Here is an 18364-nt window from a genome sequence, read left to right on the forward strand (position 1 = left end):
GTGGTGGTCAGGAGGCGGAATCTCCCGTCCCTCTTGATGGGCTGCAAGGCGGTGGCAGCCCTGGTTTGGGCGTCCCAAGGGCTCTGGCAGAGCAGCCTCTCAGCGGCACACAGGGAGTGGCTGCAGCCAGGGCTGGCACCAGGCAAGGAGAGCCCTCCGTTGGTGACTGCCCAGCCACATCCTCGCTTTCTTCATGCTTGCCCCAGATCCTGGGCAGGTTCTCGTGCTAGAGGTGTGCGAGCCCTTGACACAGTGGGACATGTGCTTCCTCCAACAGCACAGGGGCTGCAGGAGGGTCAAGGGGTACAAGGAGCCCATGGAAGCCCAGGAGGCAGGGAGAGGGGATGCCAACTGGTTAGTGGAAGACTAGGTGGGAAAATCATCTGAGCATGGCAGTCTGAGGCTCAGGGCCCAGCAGAGCCTTGGGGGGAGCCGAGGGACCAAGGGGGTTGGCCGTGATGTAGGGACCTGCAGCTCAGTCCTGTCTGGCACTTCACAGCTCTCACTTCTTTCTGTTCATGATCTGGCTGGAAATCCAGTTCATCCCATCCTGGAGGGAAAAGAGATTGTGAGCACAGCCCCAGGAGCATGGCAGGCCCTTGGGTCCTCTCCCACCTCTGCAGAGCCTGCAGGCCCCCATCTCTACCTGCACTCCTTCCCCAGACAGGGCCGAGCAGGCCTGGATCTGCCACTCCCGGTCCCGGTAGGTGTGGAGGTTCAGCCCTTCTGCGATTTCATCTGCAGGGGCTGCAGTCACCAGGTCCTGCTTGTTGGCAAACACCAGCAGCGGGACCCCCGTGAGGGACTCCTCCTCCGTGAGCTCTGCCAGCTCCTGCCAAGAGAGAACCTTCTCCCAGGGCTGCTGCCCTCACCAGAGCTGCCCAGGGTGGCCTGGATACCTCAGCTCCCAAACCACCTCATCCCCTCTCTCTTATTGTAGATAAAGTAGCTGTGAGGTCTGGACATTCCAAAGGAGAGACATGCCCCCCTGAAGCTCCATAGGCCCAGGGTTCTCTGAGGGCTGAAGTATTCCCAGCACTGAGAGCCCGGGTAAAGGGCAGCTGCAGGAGGCTGCTGCCAGTCCCGTGCTGTCTGGCACACCCACAACGCCGTCTGGTGCTGGAACAGCCAAGGCTGGCACTCAAGAGTCTCACCTTCCCCTCTCAGAGCTTTATTCCCAGGGTTTGTAACTGAATTTGCTACTCCCTAACCTGGTGCTGGGGAGTTGGGACCAGGGCTGGCACCTGAGGGGTCACTCTCACCTGGGGCAGAGTCACCCTTGTGCCAGGTACCCCTCGGGCAACACACCAGGCTTGGAGGGGAGCTGCTGGGCACGAATCTGCCATAGAGGGGGTGCCTCTGCCTGCTGGGACTGATCTTGAGCCCTTCCCACAGAGCTCTGGGCACAGCATGGCCCCCACTGCAGCACTGCCCTACGGTTGAAAGCAGCCTCTCTGCCAGCTCCAGCCCTCAAAGAGCTGGTGCCAGACAGATCTCTGAGCGCCAGGACCCCACAGCCAACCCCACCGGATCCTTCATACCTGCCCTGTCTCCTCGAAACGCTTCTGGTCGGCACTGTCAATGACATAAATCTGCCATGGGGACAAAAGAGACAGTCAGGGGCTCCTTCTTGCCCGGCTGCACAGCCCTTCTGTGGGGCCCACACACCACTGCTGGTGGCCCCACACAGAGGGCAAATCTCTCCATGCACAGGGCTGTGTGGGACTGCCCCACTCACCAGCAGGTCTGTGCTGCCCAGATACTTCTTCCAGTATGGGCGGATGGAGCGCTGGCCCCCGATATCCCAGACATTCAGCTTCAAACCATGCGAGTGGACACTCTTTATGTTGAAACCCTGAGCAGAGACACAAACTCGGGCATCACCCAAGGGACAGTTGGGACCTGCACTCCCTCCTCCCCCCCCTCTGGCTGTGGGCCCCAGCAGCACCTACCTGAGTGGGGGTGATGGTGCTGACCTCCTCGGATGCCAGGCGCTTCAGCAGCGTCGTCTTCCCCGCGTTGTCCAGCCCCAGCAGGACAATGCGGAGCTCCTGCTCTGGTGAACCCTTCAGCTTCTGGATGACGGAGAGCAGCCCCTGGGGGGCACAGGGAGATGCTGGGGGAGTCCTGTGGGGTGCCGGGTGGCTGCAGAGCTCCCTTGTTTTGGAGGGGGAGAACTGGGTGCCCTGTTGGCTATGGGTACCCTGTGTCTGTGGCCTGAGCTCTGCTCCCAAGGTGTCCAGGCTTGGGGTGGTCCCATGGCAGATCCACAGAGCCTCAATTCCTCTCCCTCCAGGTACGCTGTCCCTGCCCCAGCACCTCTGGCAGCTCCTGAGTGTGCTGGGGGAATGTCCTCAGGGGAGAGCCCTGCTCTGCCAGCCTGCCCAGCACTGCAACTGAGAGTTGGTGCTACTCACCCACCCTGGAGCAGGTGGGATGTCACCGGACCCCACTTACCTTCTGCACATCACCCATGGTCCAGGAGTCTCTGTGGCCCGCAGCACGCCTGGGGAGCTGCCGGGGGCCTGTCCCCGGGGCCCGCCGGCGGCTGCGTGACTGGCACGCTCCCCATCCCCGGGGGAGGAAGAGGATTATGGGCTCCAGAATTAGCTGCTGTTCCTCCATTTACCCACAGCATTAAATAATGCCCTCAGCAAATCCCCCAGCCAGCTGTCGCCCCGCCGTCACCTACCCCCGGGATAAACCAGGTCCCCCTGGGCTGGGGCACTGGGGCACAGGGCATCCCTCTCCCCATGAGGCCAGGCTCCCACCCCAAGAGGATGCTGTGCCCAGGCACCACGGGTATGGCTGTGCCCTGGGGCACAGGGCTGACACAGACTCCCACCAGCACCCACAAGCTGCCCCCTCAGAGGGTGGCAGGAGGAAATGCTGAGGCTGGAGCTGCCTGAGGCCACATCACCCACTGCTGCCCGAGGGAAACCACCAGGCCCTGGAAAAGGTCAAGGGCTGGGCTGTTGGCAGCTCAAGGTCGGGGATGGTGCAGGACAGGGGTCCAGAGGGACCTTCCACTGCAGCCCACCCCAGCCCAGGTGGAGTGAAGGGCTTGTGCATTCTCCATTTGCATTAAATACATTAATTGAGCAATGTCTTTGATTCCTGCAAGCTGCAGTTTGGTCCTCAGATCAGGTTTCCTAGCAGAGAGGTTATCCTTGCGGTGAGGACCGTGAGTCACGCACTCTTGGAGAGACATTTTTATTTATAACTCCTGTTGCAAAGCCAAGCCAGACAACACAGCCACATTCCAACAAATGAAGGGGAGCAGCAGAATCACCCCCCATTCCAATGCCGCTCTGCTCTATGCAGTGGTGGGGGATAGAGGGGAGCCTTAGGGGCCACCCTCCACTCCCCCCTGCCCGGAGACATTGCCAGGGCTGTGGCTGCTCATGTCACTCCACTTTTGTTCCTGCTCACAGTGGGAATGCTTCATTTTTTCCTGCATAGATCTGCACCCAATTTAATGTTAGGGTTCTGCTTTTGATAGGTTAATCACCCACCTTATGTCCCAGTTATTAGCATTTCCCTGAGCGGGTTGCCATGGTGCTCTGCGGTTTATCCTGTGCCGTTAGTTACTGAGATTTCCTAACAAATATCCTAAAATATCCTCCACTGGTTTGTGGTTGCTGATCAACATGGAACCCTGGCCTTAGGAGATGGGCAAAACTGCTTAGGCATCAGTTTGGTGACTCCAAGCTGCACGTCCACCGCTCCTCTCTGCCAGGTTCTGCTGGCACAGGCAAACACCAGCCCTGGGGCCACCCGCAAACCCCGTGTGAGCAGAGAAAGCAGCATAGGCTGGTGGCAGGGTGTGCTGGATATGTTGATGCCATCCTGCCTCTGAACCCCCCTTCCTTAGGGTGATGTGACGACCAGGAGGAGCTCTCCAGGCTTCGGGGAGGAGTGGTGATGGGGTGGTGACCCCAAGGCAGCACAGACCATGCTCAGAGAGGAGACGGGGATGGAGAAAAGAACAAGGATGCAGATGGGGATAGGGTCACAGATGTGGATACAGATGGGGATGGGGGCAAGGGACTGGGATGGGAACAGGATGCAGATGGAGATGGAGACGAGGATGGGGAAGGGAACAGGGATACAGATGGGGATGGAGTCACGAATGTGGATGCAGATGGAGACAGGGACAGGGATGGGGACTGAGTGGGATGAGGATGAGGATGGGGATTGGGATGAGGATGGGAACAGGGAAGCAGATGGGGATGGGATGACGGATGTGGATGCAGATGGAGACAGGGATGCGGCGGCGCCGCGGCGCCTCCTGTCCCGGCGCTGGAGCCGGTGCCCACCGGGGCGGTGCCGGCGGAGCGGGGCGGGAGGGCGGCCCCGCTCCCCCCGCTGCGGTCTCGGTTCCCATGGCGACACTTCCTGTGGCAGCCGAAAGCGGTAGTGCCAGGAGCGCCGGGCCGGGCCGGGAGAGCAGCGACGGCCGCGCCGCCGGCCGGGGATGCTGCGGGGCCGCGGGCCGCGCCGGTAGCGCGCCGGGCCCAGCCGGGCCGAGCCAGGGATGCAGGGCAAGAGCAAACTCCTGGTGGTCCACAACGGGCGCATGGTGAGTGCCCGGGGCGCCGGTCTCCATCCCCCGGGGCTGCCCCGCCCGGCGGCGCGGTGCGGGGCTCGGTACCGGGCGGGCAGGGCGTCTGTGGGGCTAGGTATCGGCTGGGAAGAGGGTATGCCAGCCCTGGTCCCATCTCCCCAGCACGAGCAGGAAGAGGGATGTATGGGGCCAGGAAACAAGCAGGCAGGAGGGTGTGGGACTGGGTACTGGGCAGGCAGGGGCTGTATCGGGCTGGGTACCAGGCGGGCAGGGGGTGTGGAGTGGATAACGGGCAGGCAGAGGGATATATGGGAGCAGGTAACCGGTAGGCAGGAGAATATGGAAAGCACAGTAGGCAGGCAAGGAATCTCGGTGTGGATACTGTGCAGACAGAGGGATGTATGGGGCCAGGGAACAGGCAGGCAGGAGGGTGTGAGACTGGGTAGCAGGCAGTGCAGGATGGGGCTTGGGTATTCAAAGCAGGCAGAGATGTAGAGGGGTTTGGGGGCAGGCAGCAGTATGTGGGGCTGGGTAGCAGGCAGGGACATACAGGGCTGGGGTAATGAGCAGCAAGGGTTTATGAAGCTGGAACAGGGCTGTAAGTGGAGATGTGTGGCACTGGGGTAATGGATAAGCAGTGACTCATGGGGATGGGGCACAGGAGTCAGCAGTGCTGTGGTGTTTAGGACTGGGTGGCACAGGCAGGGCAGAGCTATGTGAGTGTGGGCAGCAAGGATGGATGGGAAGAGCAAGGAGCTGGCAAGATGGGGGTGCATGGGGCTGGGATAAGGGGCATGGCAGTGGCATGTGGCATGGGGTAGCAGGGAAAGGCAGGGGTGGGATAGTACTCCTGGATTGTGTGGGGCTGGGATGGGAACAGTCAGAGAGTATGCGGGATAGGCTGAGGTGTGTGGGGCTGGCAGGGTGGGGGGCACTGGGCAGGTCAAGGGCACCTACTTCAGTCAGGGCATCACTTCAGTGTGGCCCCAAGGAGGTGATGAAAGGCAGCGCCGTGCAGCGAGTGCTTGGCCGGGCTTTGGCTGCAGTGGTTCTGCCCATCTCCCTGCTTGTTGTGGGTCCTGGGGCACTCCATCCCTAGAGCTGGTATCTGGGGCAGCCCAGCAGGTACTGCAGGGCACCCTGTCCTGCTGTGTCCTGGGCTTGCAGCATCCAGTCCCTGTTTTTGGGCATCTGCCTTCCAGTAGCTCCAGGCTCCAAGGAAGGAGGGAGCAGGCAGTTTGCCTGCCTAGGGCTGTGGTTGTCCTTCCTTCCCTCCCCTCCTCCCCTCCTCTTCCTGTGCTTCTCTCCTCCCCGGTTGGTTGAGGTGGCAGGGTTACATCTGATACCATCTGCCCTTTCCCAATTGCTGGCCTGGCCCCAGGGCATGGGGAGGTGGTAGAAAAGCTGTGCACCCCTTGCAACCCCCTATCCTTACTGCCTATGATTTGGGAGCCCTGTGTCCTGCCTCTGCCAGGATCCCATGTCCCTTGCTCCTGGTTTGGACTGGGCTTGCCCTGAAGCTGCTGCCTGCCTGGGCACCTCTCCACCAGGCTGGCAGACTCTCACCTCTCTTCTTTCCACCCCCCAGGGCCCAGCTGTGTCGGATGGAGGTAAGGCTACTCTTACCCTGGAGCGGGAGGCCAACATGATCTTCAGGGGAGGGGGAAGCGCATAGCCAGCCCAGTGCCAGGTCCTGTGGCAGCACAGGCTATGCCATGGGCAGGTGCATGGCCAGGCCTGCAATGCCGGGACTGTCCGTACCCCCCATGCCTCCTGCATAGCCCTGTTGTGCCTGTCCATCCCTATGGCTGCTCAGCTGGCACCTTTGGGTGCTGAGGGCTGAGGGGCTTCCAGGGCAAGCAGAACTGGGTACCAGCCATCCCTGGGTTTCCTAAGGGAGTCTGTTTGTCTGTCTGTCTGTCTCACTGTGAACGGGGTATCTCAGATGGTCCGTTTGAGATGGCCATCTCGGCCCCAGTTATCGGTGCTTTAGACAGGAGAAGGGTGGGGAGCCTGGCAAAGCAGCAGCCTGACACACCTCCATTTCTGTCAGCTTTGCCTGGAGAGCACTGCTTCCATTGCAAATGGTTCTGTTGCAAATGACCCCAGTTGCTCACCAGTCCAACCAGTTCAAAAGCCGGGGTTGCCCCTGGGAACTTCCATCTTTTTGAATACATGGTCACCCTGGGTTTCCCCTAGGGAGGGTTTCCTTAGGATTAGGAGCTGAGGGTGACACTTTCTGTGCCCTCCACTTGCTGGGTTTGTCCCTCGTCATGGACAGGGGAATAGAGGAGGTGAGTTCAGGCACCTCCGTCCATCTTCCAAGTTCCCTCTGTGCCGTTGTGCTCTCCATGTCCCTTCCACCCTGGTTTCCCTCCTGGGTGGGTGCCTTCCCCTGGGAGATGAGTCACAGGTGGAGTCACGGTGACACCCCACCGGGGGGGTGGGGGGAGAGGATTGCCAGCACTGGCAGGGAGAGCTGTCGTGCCTGGAGGTGCCAGCTGTGGCATCATGGTGCTCAATCCTCCGAGGATGCTACTGTGATGCTCCTCGTGTTCCCTTCCTGAGGGCTAACCAGCTCCGATCGGGATGGGGCGGATGAACTTGCTGCAGACACAGAAGGCTGCTGGTGCTGGGGAGTGATGCTGGGGGACAGGGAGACAGCCAGGACTGACCCTTTTTCTCTCTCAGAGTTAAATGCCTCCAGGGCCCGTGGCAGCAACCACAGTGTGAACAGCCTGCCAGCACCAGCCACCTGTGGCTCCACACAGGGGTCTGTGGTCAGCTGGGCTGAATCCTTCGAGACGCTGCTGCAGGACCATGTGGCCGTCACCTACTTCACTGTGAGTGCCACAGCCCAGGACTTGGTCCCCACTCCCATCCACTGTTGGCCACCAACTGTCCCACAGCCACGGTGCCACCAGGCCAGCAACTCTCTCTGCCCCACAGGAGTTCCTCAAGAAGGAGTTCAGCGCTGAAAACGTCTACTTCTGGCAGGCATGTGAGCGCTTCCAGCAGATCCCAGCCAGTGACACGCAGAAGGTACAGTCTCTGTGCAGTCTGGGTCACCCAGCTGCTGGGAGGGACCTGGGCAGAGCTGTCCAGCCTGTCCTGGCGGGCTAAGGAGGCTGGGGGCTCTTGCAGGAGGAATAAGCAGATGGATTTGGTGTACATCAGAAAAGCTACAACTGGGATACCTGCCCCATGGAGCAGGATGTGCTTCCCCAGCCCAGGGTGGCCAGAGGGTGGCCAGTGCTGCTGGAGGGACAGAAGAGATGAAGGGCAGAGCTGGATTGGGGATCATGGGAACAGAGCCAGGCAACCACGGGGGATGGTTCCTCCCTCAGGTTGTACCTCTGCAGAGGGACTGGCGTGTTGTGCCAAGAGCTTGGCCCTGAAGTCCAAATACTGAGCTGGTCCCAGGAGAAGGTTGATTCCTGAGGGCTCAGGTGACTGAGGGCAGGGGTGAGCCAAGGGTGGCAGTAAGGAGGGGATTCTTGGTCTCAGCCTGACCCCCCTGTTCCCCCAGCTGGCCCAGGAGGCACGGCGGATCTACGATGAGTTCCTCTCCAGCCACTCAGTCAGTCCTGTGAACATTGACAAACAGGCCTGGATTGGGGAGGACATGCTGGCCACCCCCTCCCCAGACATGTTTCGCATCCAGCAGCTCCAGGTATGGGCAGCACCTGTGCTCCACCTGCAGGACTGGGGAGGGCTCCGGGACCATCCCACATATCACCCACCATCCTTTCACCATGGAGCCGTGCCACAGGGCAGTGGCCAGAGCAAGGTGTAGGCAGGCAGGGGTCTTAGGCACATGCATCCTCCCTTTCCAGATCTTTAACCTGATGAAGTTTGACAGCTACACACGCTTTGTGAAATCCCCGCTCTACCAGGCCTGCCTGCGGGCAGAGAGCCAGGGTCAGCCCCTGCCTGACCTGCGGCCCCACTCCCGCAGCAGCAGCCCCCCTCCTGAGCTCAGCAAGGTGAGTGGGGGGGAATGGGGAAGGAGGACATGTCCCTTCAATGCTGGGTCTCTTCCCTGCTGCTCAGACCAAACCCAGCCCCAGGCTGAGGACAAGACAAGCAGTCAGGGGACCAGGGAAAGGCAAGGGAAACCTTGGATGTCCTCATGTTGAGATGCTGCTCAATTCACCCCAGAAGTCGAAGCTGAAGCCGGGCAAGTCCCTGCCACTGGGTGTGGAGACAGCGGGCAGTGGTGCCAACCACAGCCCCCGCCGGTCCTTCAGGAGGGCAGAGCGGCGAGAGCCCTCCTGGGCAGGTAGGTGCTGTGCTGAGCAGGACAGAGGGGCCACACCACCCCTGAAGGGTTCCCACCACTGTCCCTCTGTCTGTCCTAGAGGGGGGAGAAGGTGGCAGGAGCACCATGGTTTGGCGGGAATCCCAGGGCTCACTCAACTCCTCAGCCAGCCTGGACCTGGGCTTCCTCTCCTCAGCCAGCACAGCCACCAGCCCCTGGACAGAGGTGAGTTGTCACCGCACCGACCCCATGGTATTACAGTGCCACTGGTCGGGCTCATCCTGTCACATCCCTCACCCAGGGCCAACGGAAGAGCCTGGGGGGCAGCGAGGCAGAGCTGCCAGCCAAGCCCATGAAGTACTGCTGTGTGTACCTGCCCGATGGCACGGCCTCGCTGGCCTCTGTCCGGCCTGGCCACTCCATCCGTGACATGCTGGCAGGGATATGTGAGAAGCGTGGCTTCAGCCTCCCTGACATCAAGGTCTACCTGGTGGGGAACGAGCAGGTAAGGCAGGCAGCAGGGAGTAGGATCCCTGCCAGGCAGACCATCCCCATGCTGGGACCATGTGCCGCTCTACTGGCTCTCTCTTGATGGTTTGGCTCTTGCAGAAAGCACTGGTGCTGGATCAGGAGTGCTCCGTGTTGGCAGACCAGGAGGTGAAGCTGGAGAACAGGATAAGCTTTGAGTGAGTGAGAGTTTCAGTGCCGATGCTCTTGCCCACATGGGTCCAGTCCACATCATGTGTGGCCACCTACGGTGCCCCACGCCCAGTCCCCCATGCAGTCCCGAATGCCCTGGCTCTGCCCCTGCCTGTCACAGCCTTTTCTCCCCCTCTTTAGCCTGGAAATCTCCTCCCTCAGTAAGACCATCCGCATCACAGCAAAGTCAACCAAGCGCATCCGGGAAGCGCTGCAGCCCGTGCTGGGGAAGTACGGTGTGAGGATGGAGCAGGCGCTGCTGCGGCGGGTGAGGCTCAGGGGACATGGCCCCATCCCCTTTGATGGGGGGAGCCACGGGTCTGGGGCTGGGGACAAGGGCTTCTGCCTGTGACTAGGTGGTGGGGAGCAGCAGTCTGTGCTGGGGGCAGCCTGTGGGCTCATAGAATCCCCATTTTTGGGCCAGGCCATGACATCCCACTGTGGGCTGGGAGGGACCGGTGGTGTGGTGCCCCGTGAGCCAGTGGGCTCTGGCCGGGGAGCTCACAGGTCTTCAGCCTGGCTGCCTTTGCCATGCCACAGTGAGTGTGATGCCGGCTGGCTGTTCCTTTTGCAGCAAGGCGAGCTGGCTGCCCTGGACCTGGAGAAGCTGGTCAGCACAGTGTCTGCTCAGAAACTCGTCCTGGAAACGCCAGCAGGTAAAATGTCCTCCCTCCCAAACTATGTCACCTCAAGCCATGCCACCCTGCAGAGTGCTCACAGGGCTAGGCTGCTTTCTGGTGGCCATGGCTCCTGCTACCTGGGATGGGCTCCATCCTGTCACTGGCTAGGCCAGGATCAGGATGCTGGGATGGGGCGCTGAGCATCACTTCCCTTGCAGACGTGCGAGTGATGGAGAGCGCAGAGGCTGCAGCTGCCCCTTCTCCGCTCCGAAGTGAGGTGAGCTTAAGATCCCACCAGCCCTGGTCCAGAGATGCCCACGCAGCTGCTGCTGTGGTCCATGGGGAAGGTGGGCCCTGGCACATGCTGCGGGGCTGGGCAGCAGGTGCTGAGGTGGGAGCCAGGCTGTGGGAAGGCAATTGGAATGTGAGATGGGGGGAATGCCACCTCCTTGCCCCATGGCTGAGACCTGGGCTGCTCGTGGCAGGAGGGAAGCCCAACAGGAGCAGAGCCCGACACACGGTGGGAGATGCCCTCCTCCTTCTCCCGGCCACGGTCTTCAGCCACCATGAACCTCAACCGCCGCACGTACGACCTGGAAGGTGAGTCCTGGCACGTCTGAAACCTGAGGGGCTGGGGCAAAACACAGGGTGAGGGATGCAGGGCTCCTGGTGTGCTGGGGATGGGTGCAGGGTCCCATGGGTGCTGGCATGGAGCAGGTGCTGTGCCTGGGACATGTTCAGGGTCATATCAGGTGGAGAGGGCAGCCGAGGTGTTAGGACAAACCCCCAGTGCTGGGCTCAGGTGCATGACCTGCATTTTCTCAGGGCTGGTGGAGCTACTGAACCGTGCCCAGAGCTGCCGGGCCAACGACCAGCGTGGGCTGCTCTCCAAGGAGGACCTGGTCCTGCCTGACTTCCTCCAGCTGCCCGTGCAGGATGACAGTGCCTGTGAAGGGTCGAATCAACCCTGTGCTGCCCACCCAGGCTCTGAGGGAAGCAGCCATCCCCAGCCTGCAGAGCCTGCACTGGCTCAGCCTTCATTCGACCACAAGTTCTGACGAGTCCTGCTGCACATCCCCACCTGATGTGTAGTACCCCCAGGCCACGCCAGGGTTCAACATGGGGTCTGACCAGCCCCTGCCCTGCACCGCCGACACTGCCTGGACCACAGATTCATCCACGTCCTGTCCCAAACTGTCGTGTCGTGTCGCTGTGAGTGGCTGAGCAGCTGCCATGCCCCTCCGTGGGGTCACATCCTGGTGCACGTCAAGGGAGTCCTGTACATAGTTTGAACCCCTGTTGCAAAGCACTTTGCAACATCTTGTGCATGCCTGGCGCTATCCTGCCCAGTGCCTCTGCCTGTGGCAGAGCTGCCTACCCAGCACATCCTGCCTGTGCCGGGCTGCTACAGCCCCACTCACCATTTGGGTGGGGAAAGCACCCTTCCAGCTGAAGGGTGTGTAGGATGGAGAGGGTGAGTGGGGTTTCAAGGCAGGCTCCAGCCCTGAACTCTGGTTCAGAAGCAGGCAGGGTCAGGATGACATGTGCCTGCAGCTGAGAGTCAGATCCAGTCCCTGGCCCTGTGGAAACAGGGCTGTCCCTTTCATGCGTGGGTCCACCCTTCTGGGGGAGGGTGAGCATGGCCCTGCCAGCCTGTGCCCTGGGCAGGTCGATACTGTCTGCACTGCCTGAGTGTGGCCTGATCCTGCCACAGTAGCTCTGCTGTGGAGGAGGGCACATGGTTCCTGCCCTGGGCAGACAGAGGCAGAGCCAGAAGGTTGTGCCAAAAAAGCCTCACTCCTCCCCGCCAGAGACCCTATGTGGGTGGCTGCTGAAGCAACCTACAGGAGCAACCTACAGGAGCAAATCCCCATAGACCCCCTGCCCCATCCCAGCTGGGGCTGAGGGTGCTCAGCCTCAGGGACAGGTCTGCCTGGTGTCTGAGGAATGCAGCACCCCTGGGTGCTGAGCACCTCAGTCTGATGTGCAGGTGACCAGCATGTGCCCATCCTGTCATTCTTGCCAACAGATGTGCTGGGCTGTAGCCTTGAGCCCGGCTCTGCCAGTCCTGCAGGTCCCCATGCCCAGCAGCCTGGTGTCCCCAGTGATCTCAGACACAGCCTGCAATAGAGACAACCCCCCTACAGCAGCCAGGAGATCCCCCCGGCATCTCTGTGTGCCAGGGCCCTTCCTGGCTGTGCCTTCGGTAACCGCTCCATCACCACTGTCTGGCCAGAGGCAGAGGGGTGGTCCAGGGCTCCCAGGCTTGCCCAGGGATGGGGGCAAGGCCACCCAGCTCCATGGTGCCACAGCCAGCTGTGGTCCCACAGCCCCAGTCAGAGCCCCCCTGTGTCTCTGTGGTGCTGCTTAGTTCTGTCTGTGGTGTGAAACCGGGGGAAATAAAGAGCATTGCCTGGATGTGCATTCTTTTCCTTCCTCTGTGGCTAAGGCCAGATGATGCTTTTCCCAGCAGCACTGTCCCTCTAACCTTTCTGTACCCCACAGAACCCTCCTGGGACCAGGGCAGAGCTTGGGCCAGCCCTCAACTTCAGTGCCACCTAGATTGGCAGCAAGGGGCAGTGCCAGGAGCTTGTTTTCCCAGCACTGCTGACAGAGTAGGGGAAGCTGTAGGGCCGGCACGACCAAGGACTTCAGCCTCAACCCTGTCAATAAGTGACAGCCAGAGCTGCCAGGGCCTCACCAGGTTAATGATTGTGGGGGCAGCTGGCCAAGAGCCCCCGGGCATGGGGCAAGTGCGGACACCAGCCTTCTACCCACTGGCTGCACCCCCTGGGCAGAAGGCTCCCCAGGCCCTGAAGAGGCAGGACATGTCCCCTGCTGTGGCTCTCCCTGGGCATTCAGCTCTATCAGCCTGTGACTCAGTGGAGGAGGTTCAGTGATGCTCCAGGAATGGCAGGAATGTCCCCAGCCTGTCCCTGAGTGCCCTGGAGTACTCAAGGAATCTTCCCTTGCTGCTTTCATACAATTGCACCTGGCTCATCCATGGCAATGGGTCCTGGGAGTGCCTGATCCTGGGGAAATGGGATGTGGCAGCCATGCGGTCTCTCTGTGCCTACTGCCACAGGCACTGGGGCTGGAGGGGCATTTGTCCCCTGTCTCTCCTGCAGACAGATGTGGACATGAGCCAGCTGGGTGTTCTGTGGGTGGATGGAAACTTGGCTGGAGGTGCATAAGCAGCAGGTAATCATAAACAGCGTCGAGGAGGTGGTGAAGGCAGTGGTGGTGTCGCTCCGCTCCTGCCCACCCTGGCATCAGACATGCCAGGAAGATGCTCTGCCCTCGCAGTGCTGCTGGGCTGAGCCGGGCTGCGTGCCACCATCACACCAGTGACAGGACACGGATCGTTCTGGCGCTGACGTCACCCACCACCAGTGCCCTGGGGGTGAGGACGTCCTGCGCTGGGCTGATGCTCAGATGGCTCTGAGGATGGTGGATGCATGCTGGGCTCAACTCTGTTTTGGGATGCCCTGGCAGCACTAGCACCAAGCCCTTCTCCTCCTGCTCTCATGCAGTGGATGAAGCACCTGGCACCGAAAGATGGAGAGCTGAGGGTGCTCCGGCATCACCCCTCGGGCACTGGGCTCCAGCACTGCCCCAGGTTTGCTCCTCACTGCAGCAGCTGCCACTCGCCCAGGCTTCGGGCAGGCGAGGCGAGAAGTGCCGGGTACCCCAGGGCCGCGTGCCCCATCCCGCTCCAGGGCCGCAGCAGATGTGGGATGCGGACGGGTTACCCATTAACTACAGGAATTTCTGGGGAGGAGGTGAGCATCGAGCGGAGGCGAGGGGCAACACGGGGCTCCTTAGACTTTGCTCTTGGCGTGTGTATAAAGGGCTGTGGTGCCCCACAGGCCACTTCGCTGGAGGGACGCGTGGATGCGGCATGTGGACACGGCTCTGCCCTGAGTGCCCAACCAGCCTCAGGTGAGCTGGGCCCTGGGCAGGAGGAGTCCCCTTCCCACGTCCCCTGGGAGATCGCTGGGGTGGTACAGCAGTGGCTGGTGGCCCAAGGGACCATCGAGTGATGGAATGGTGCTCCTCAGTGGTGCCAGTACTTCAGGGGTTTGGGGGGATGTGGCAGTCAGTGTAGCACAGCCATGGTGACGCGCGGCCACCTCTGCTCAGCCTCAACAGGAGTGATGCTGCCCTACCGGAGGGAGAGCCCGGTCCTGCCCCACTGCCCAGTGCGGGGAGCAAGGATGGTTCATGGGCCCCAGTTTGCCTACTGCCCCAGCCCCCAAGGTAGGTGCCCCCAGCCTTCCTCCTCCTCCTCTTCCTCACCTCACCAGGCTCAGCTCTGCTTCTGGCCAGATCCTGGCCCAGGCAGTGCCGCAGGGGGGTCACCACAAGGATGGGGCTGTAACGTGGGTGACCCCTCTTCCCAGCTCTGCATCGGCTGCCGGGTGCCCACACCTGCCCCTTCACCGTTGGTCCTGTGCCCTGCCCTGACCATGGCTTCCCCTGCCCCGGCTCCCCGGGGCGCCTGCGCGAGGGCAGGGAGCGCTACGAGCTGGATGTGCTGCCCTGGCAGGGGCCCCGGCTGGGCTTGGACGAGCTGCAAAAGCCAGGTGAGGCCCTGTGAGTGGTGGGCATAGAGCACCTCAGTTGGGGAACACTCCAGAGACCTGCTGGAGACACCCAGAGAAGCTTGGAGTACCAGGAGTGTGGGGTGCCAGGATGGGGAGAGGAGTGTGGGGCAACACTCAGCTCTCTGGGGTGACGTAGGAAGAGCTGAGGGACAATGGAAGCAATTGGCACAAGGCACTCCAGGGTGAGAGGAGATGGAGGGGACCCAGGGAGTGGTGGCATAGCTGGGGATGAGCCCTGTGCTGCCGGGGGCCAGGAGGATGGTGTAGGGCTGTGGGAGTCCAGGGAGCCAGGGAGCAGGCATTTAACATTCTCTCTTGTCTTGCACAGAGCTCGGGTGCTGGGCCAGGGTCCAGTCCATCTGTGTCTCCCTTCTCAAGGTGCCCCTGATGTTTGGCTTCTTGTACCTCTTTGTGTGCTCCCTGGACGTGCTCAGCTCTGCCTTCCAGTTGGCTGGAGGTAGTAGGGTGGCAGGGACTCCTTGAAGTCTGGTGGCACCTGCAGTGCCAGCAGACTGCTGCTCACATTCTTTTGCAGGCAAGGTGGCAGGGGACATCTTCAAGGACAACGCCATCCTCTCCAACCCGGTGGCTGGGCTGGTGGTGGGCATCCTGGTAACTGTGCTGGTGCAGAGCTCCTCCACCTCCACCTCCATCATTGTCAGCATGGTCTCCTCAGGGTGTGAGTGTGCCACGAGGTTCCTGGGGACCTGAGGCTGGGGGACAGGGTGGCTGGATGGGGTAATCCTGAGCAGAGCCATGCGAGGCACAGGGTCTCTCTGTCCCCAGTGCTGGAGGTGCGCTCTGCCATCCCCATCATCATGGGCTCCAACATCGGCACCTCCGTCACCAACACCATCGTGGCCCTCATGCAGGCCGGTGACCGCAGTGAGTTCAAACGGTGAGGGCTGCTTGGGTCAGAGGACACTTGGGGGGCTGGGGGCTGCTCCCCACAGCCATCCCATGCCAATGGGCTCCTCCACTCTGACAGAGCCTTTGCCGGTGCCACGGTGCACGACTGCTTCAACTGGCTGTCAGTGCTGGTCCTGCTGCCACTGGAGGTGGTGAGTGGGTACCTGCACCATGTCACCCGCCTGGTTGTGGACACCTTCAACATCCGCAGCGGGAAGGATGCCCCTGACCTGCTGAAGATCATCACAGAGCCGTTCACCAAGCTCATCATCCAGGTCTCCTCAGCTGTTGTGTTCAGCAGCGTGGTGTCCCCACGCTGGTAGTGGTCCCTCAGCATTGGTGTCCCTTTGGCGGTGGTTGTATCCAAGTGTCCCCAGGCTGGCAGTGGTGTCCCAATCCCAGTGAAGATGTCCCCAAGCTCTGAGTGCTGTTAGCCCCCAAGGGCCCTCACCGAACCAATGTCTATTGTTGCAGCTGGACAAGTCAGTGATCACCGGCATTGCAACAGGGGATGAGAGCCTGCGCAACCGGAGCCTCATCCGCGTCTGGTGTGGCCCTACATCCCCACAGGTGAGGGGTCCGTGGCCCTGCTGGGGCCACCAAACAATCCCATGGAGGAGGAGTGGGGAGGGGCTGGCTGAGGACACTGTGGAGCCAGCTGCAGCACACCCTCTCCCTGCAGATGGCTGCTGTGGGGCTTGGGCCCCCCCCGAACTGCACAGCCCCTGGGCACTGCAGCACTAAAGGCATTGAGATCCTCCACAATGTCACCAGGCAGAAGTGTGAGTGGGTGCTTGGGCAGGGCTGGGTCACAGGACATGGGGCTGGGGAGATGCAGGCAGGGCTAGGGGGCTGTACGTGGGATGGAGCAGTGCTGGATCCATGGTGTGGGGCAGGGCTAGGAGATGTTGGGGCTGGGGTCCAGGTGTGGGGCTGTCTGCGGGGGCAGGTTTGTGAGTGGGGCCGGGCCAGCCCCAGCCCCTCGCCCAGCCATGCTGTGGGGCAGGCGAGCATCTCTTCACTGACACACCACTGCCCGACCTGGCCGTGGGGCTGGTGCTGCTGGCTGGGTCTCTCGTCGTGCTCTGCACCTGCCTCATCCTCCTCGTCAAACTCCTCAACTCCCTGCTCAAGGGGCAGGTGGCCAAAGCCATCCAGAAGGTCATCAACACTGGTGAGTAGGACAGGGACCATCTGCCACATGGCCGCCCATCCCCATTCCCACCTGCCATCCTCAGACCTATCCTTGGTTGTCCCTGCCCTCTGTCCCTGCCTGTCCCACATGTCCCCTGCCTGTCCCTGATCCCCACTCTGCTTATGGCCGTCATGGCCTCCAGGTGTCCCCTTCCTCTTTCCCCAGCCACTGGGCTGGCCCCATACCCAAGCCTGACCCCATACCTAGAGCGTGGCCTCACAGCCTCTCCCCAGCACCATGTAGGAGCTCTGGGCTGCTCCTAACTGATGTGTCCATGCCTATGTTTGTGTCCACACTTGTGCCCATGGCCATGCCGTGGCAGACCTCCCACACCCTCTCAGCTGGCTCACTGGGTACTTCGCCATGGTGGTGGGTGCTGGGATGACCTTCGTGGTGCAAAGCAGCTCTGTCTTCACATCAGCCATCACACCCCTGATTGGTGAGTCCCAGCCATGCTTGGTCCCCTGCCAAGTGCTGGTCCCTGCTGTGATGGCCTGGGTGTGCTGTGGCACTCACAGGGATGGGAGGAGCTGTGCCTCCTTGAGAGAATGTGGGGATGGCTCTGGCAAGGAACAATGGGGCGGGATGGGGTGCCTCTCCCACAGGTCTGGGAGTGATCAGCATTGAGCGCGCCTACCCGCTGACCCTGGGCTCCAACATTGGCACCACCACCACCGCCATCCTGGCTGCCCTGGCCAGCCCAGGGGACAAGCTGGCCAGCTCCTTCCAGGTACGTGCAGCCTGGGGCCACAGCTGCTCTGGCTGAGGCCACTGGGCAGGCCAGGGGCTGGGGGAAGCCCACATGCCTAGCCCAACCAGGATGCTATTCCTACAGATTGCTCTCTGCCACTTCTTCTTCAACATCTCTGGCATCCTGCTGTGGTACCCACTGCCCTTCACCCGCCTGCCCATCCGCATGGCCAAGGCGCTGGGCGAGCGCACGGCCAAGTACCGCTGGTTCGCCGTGCTATACCTCATCATCTGCTTCCTCCTGCTGCCCTCCCTCGTCTTCGGCATCTCCATGGCGGGCTGGCGGGCGCTGGTGGGGGTGGGCGCACCCTTCCTCGGCCTCCTCTTCTTCGTGGGGCTGGTGAACGCACTGCAGGCGCACAGCCCTGGCCGCTTGCCCAAATGGCTGCAGACCTGGGACTTCCTCCCCGCCTGGATGCACTCGCTGCAGCCCCTTGACCGGGTCATCACCCAGGCCACCCTCTGCTGCACCGACCGCTGCCGCAGCCCCGAGGGCTGGGAGGAGCATGAGGGCCCTCCCCGGGACAAGGCCAGGCTGGGGCTGGACAACCCCGTGCTCTCCTACCCCGAGGAGATGCCCAGCCCCACCATCCGGGTGGGCTCGCCTTGCCCGCTCCCACATGGTGCTACCCGGCTCTAGCTGGTACCACACACCTGGGCTGCTGCTCCCGTGGCCACTGGTTTCTGCCATCCCTGCTCAACTGGTGTTCAATAAAGGCTGAGCACCCGTGCCCCGGGGTGTGTCTCTGGCTCGTG

General features: G+C 61.6%; 3 protein-coding genes across 4 annotated transcripts; 2 read left to right on the plus strand and 1 right to left on the minus strand.

The window, feature by feature from the left end:
- Positions 1-7: 7 nt before the first annotated feature.
- On the minus strand, positions 8-2475 carry LOC127473996 (ADP-ribosylation factor-like protein 3). Its single transcript, XM_051794283.1, is given in 7 exon segments — positions 8-550; positions 647-832; positions 1542-1592; positions 1739-1855; positions 1953-2114; positions 2116-2193; positions 2458-2475. Coding segments are annotated over 7 exon segments (660 nt in total). The 3' UTR covers positions 8-502.
- Positions 2476-4441: 1966 nt separating this feature from the next.
- On the plus strand, positions 4442-12565 carry RGS14 (regulator of G protein signaling 14). The gene is made up of 15 exons (XM_051793927.1): positions 4442-4582; positions 6156-6177; positions 7259-7410; positions 7517-7609; positions 8097-8240; positions 8404-8553; positions 8729-8849; positions 8929-9053; positions 9130-9333; positions 9438-9514; positions 9669-9795; positions 10102-10183; positions 10366-10424; positions 10633-10747; positions 10973-12565. Exons 1-15 carry the CDS (start codon positions 4538-4540, stop codon positions 11203-11205), a joined length of 1749 nt encoding a protein of 582 aa, XP_051649887.1. The 5' UTR covers positions 4442-4537; the 3' UTR covers positions 11206-12565.
- Positions 12566-13300: 735 nt separating this feature from the next.
- SLC34A1 (solute carrier family 34 member 1) lies at positions 13301-18339 on the plus strand. Of its 2 annotated transcripts, none has more exons than XM_051793533.1 (15): positions 13301-13348; positions 13681-13929; positions 14017-14089; positions 14291-14407; positions 14551-14733; positions 15083-15211; positions 15290-15433; positions 15541-15652; positions 15743-15938; positions 16138-16233; positions 16346-16445; positions 16670-16837; positions 17181-17297; positions 17464-17588; positions 17694-18339. In XM_051793533.1, the coding sequence occupies exons 1-15, from the start codon at positions 13316-13318 to the stop codon at positions 18246-18248; spliced, it is 2397 nt and encodes a 798-aa protein (XP_051649493.1). In that variant the 5' UTR covers positions 13301-13315; the 3' UTR covers positions 18249-18339. The 2 variants fall into 2 exon arrangements, with proteins under 2 accessions (XP_051649493.1, XP_051649492.1); XM_051793532.1 differs by lacking the exon at positions 13301-13348 and adding an exon at positions 13422-13550.
- The last annotated feature ends 25 nt before the right edge of the window (positions 18340-18364 follow it).

Source organism: Manacus candei, unplaced genomic scaffold (genome assembly GCF_025592945.1).
Source record: "Manacus candei isolate 608988 ecotype Guabito, Panama unplaced genomic scaffold, ASM2559294v1 h1tg000037l, whole genome shotgun sequence".
Classification (NCBI taxonomy): domain Eukaryota; kingdom Metazoa; phylum Chordata; class Aves; order Passeriformes; family Pipridae; genus Manacus; species Manacus candei.

Coding starts and splice junctions, on each gene's coding strand:
- RGS14 (XM_051793927.1), top strand. CDS start 4,538: ATGCAGGGCAAGAGCAAACTCCTGGTGGTCCACAACGGGCGCATG. Junction 6,178..7,258: donor CCCAGCTGTGTCGGATGGAG/GTAAGGCTACTC, acceptor TTTCTCTCTCAG/AGTTAAATGCCTCCAGGGCC. Junction 9,054..9,129: donor CCACCAGCCCCTGGACAGAG/GTGAGTTGTCAC, acceptor TCCCTCACCCAG/GGCCAACGGAAGAGCCTGGG.
- SLC34A1 (XM_051793532.1), top strand. CDS start 13,437: ATGCTCTGCCCTCGCAGTGCTGCTGGGCTGAGCCGGGCTGCGTGCCAC. Junction 13,930..14,016: donor CAGGAATTTCTGGGGAGGAG/GTGAGCATCGAG, acceptor GGTGCCCCACAG/GCCACTTCGCTGGAGGGACG. Junction 17,589..17,693: donor AGCTGGCCAGCTCCTTCCAG/GTACGTGCAGCC, acceptor CTATTCCTACAG/ATTGCTCTCTGCCACTTCTT.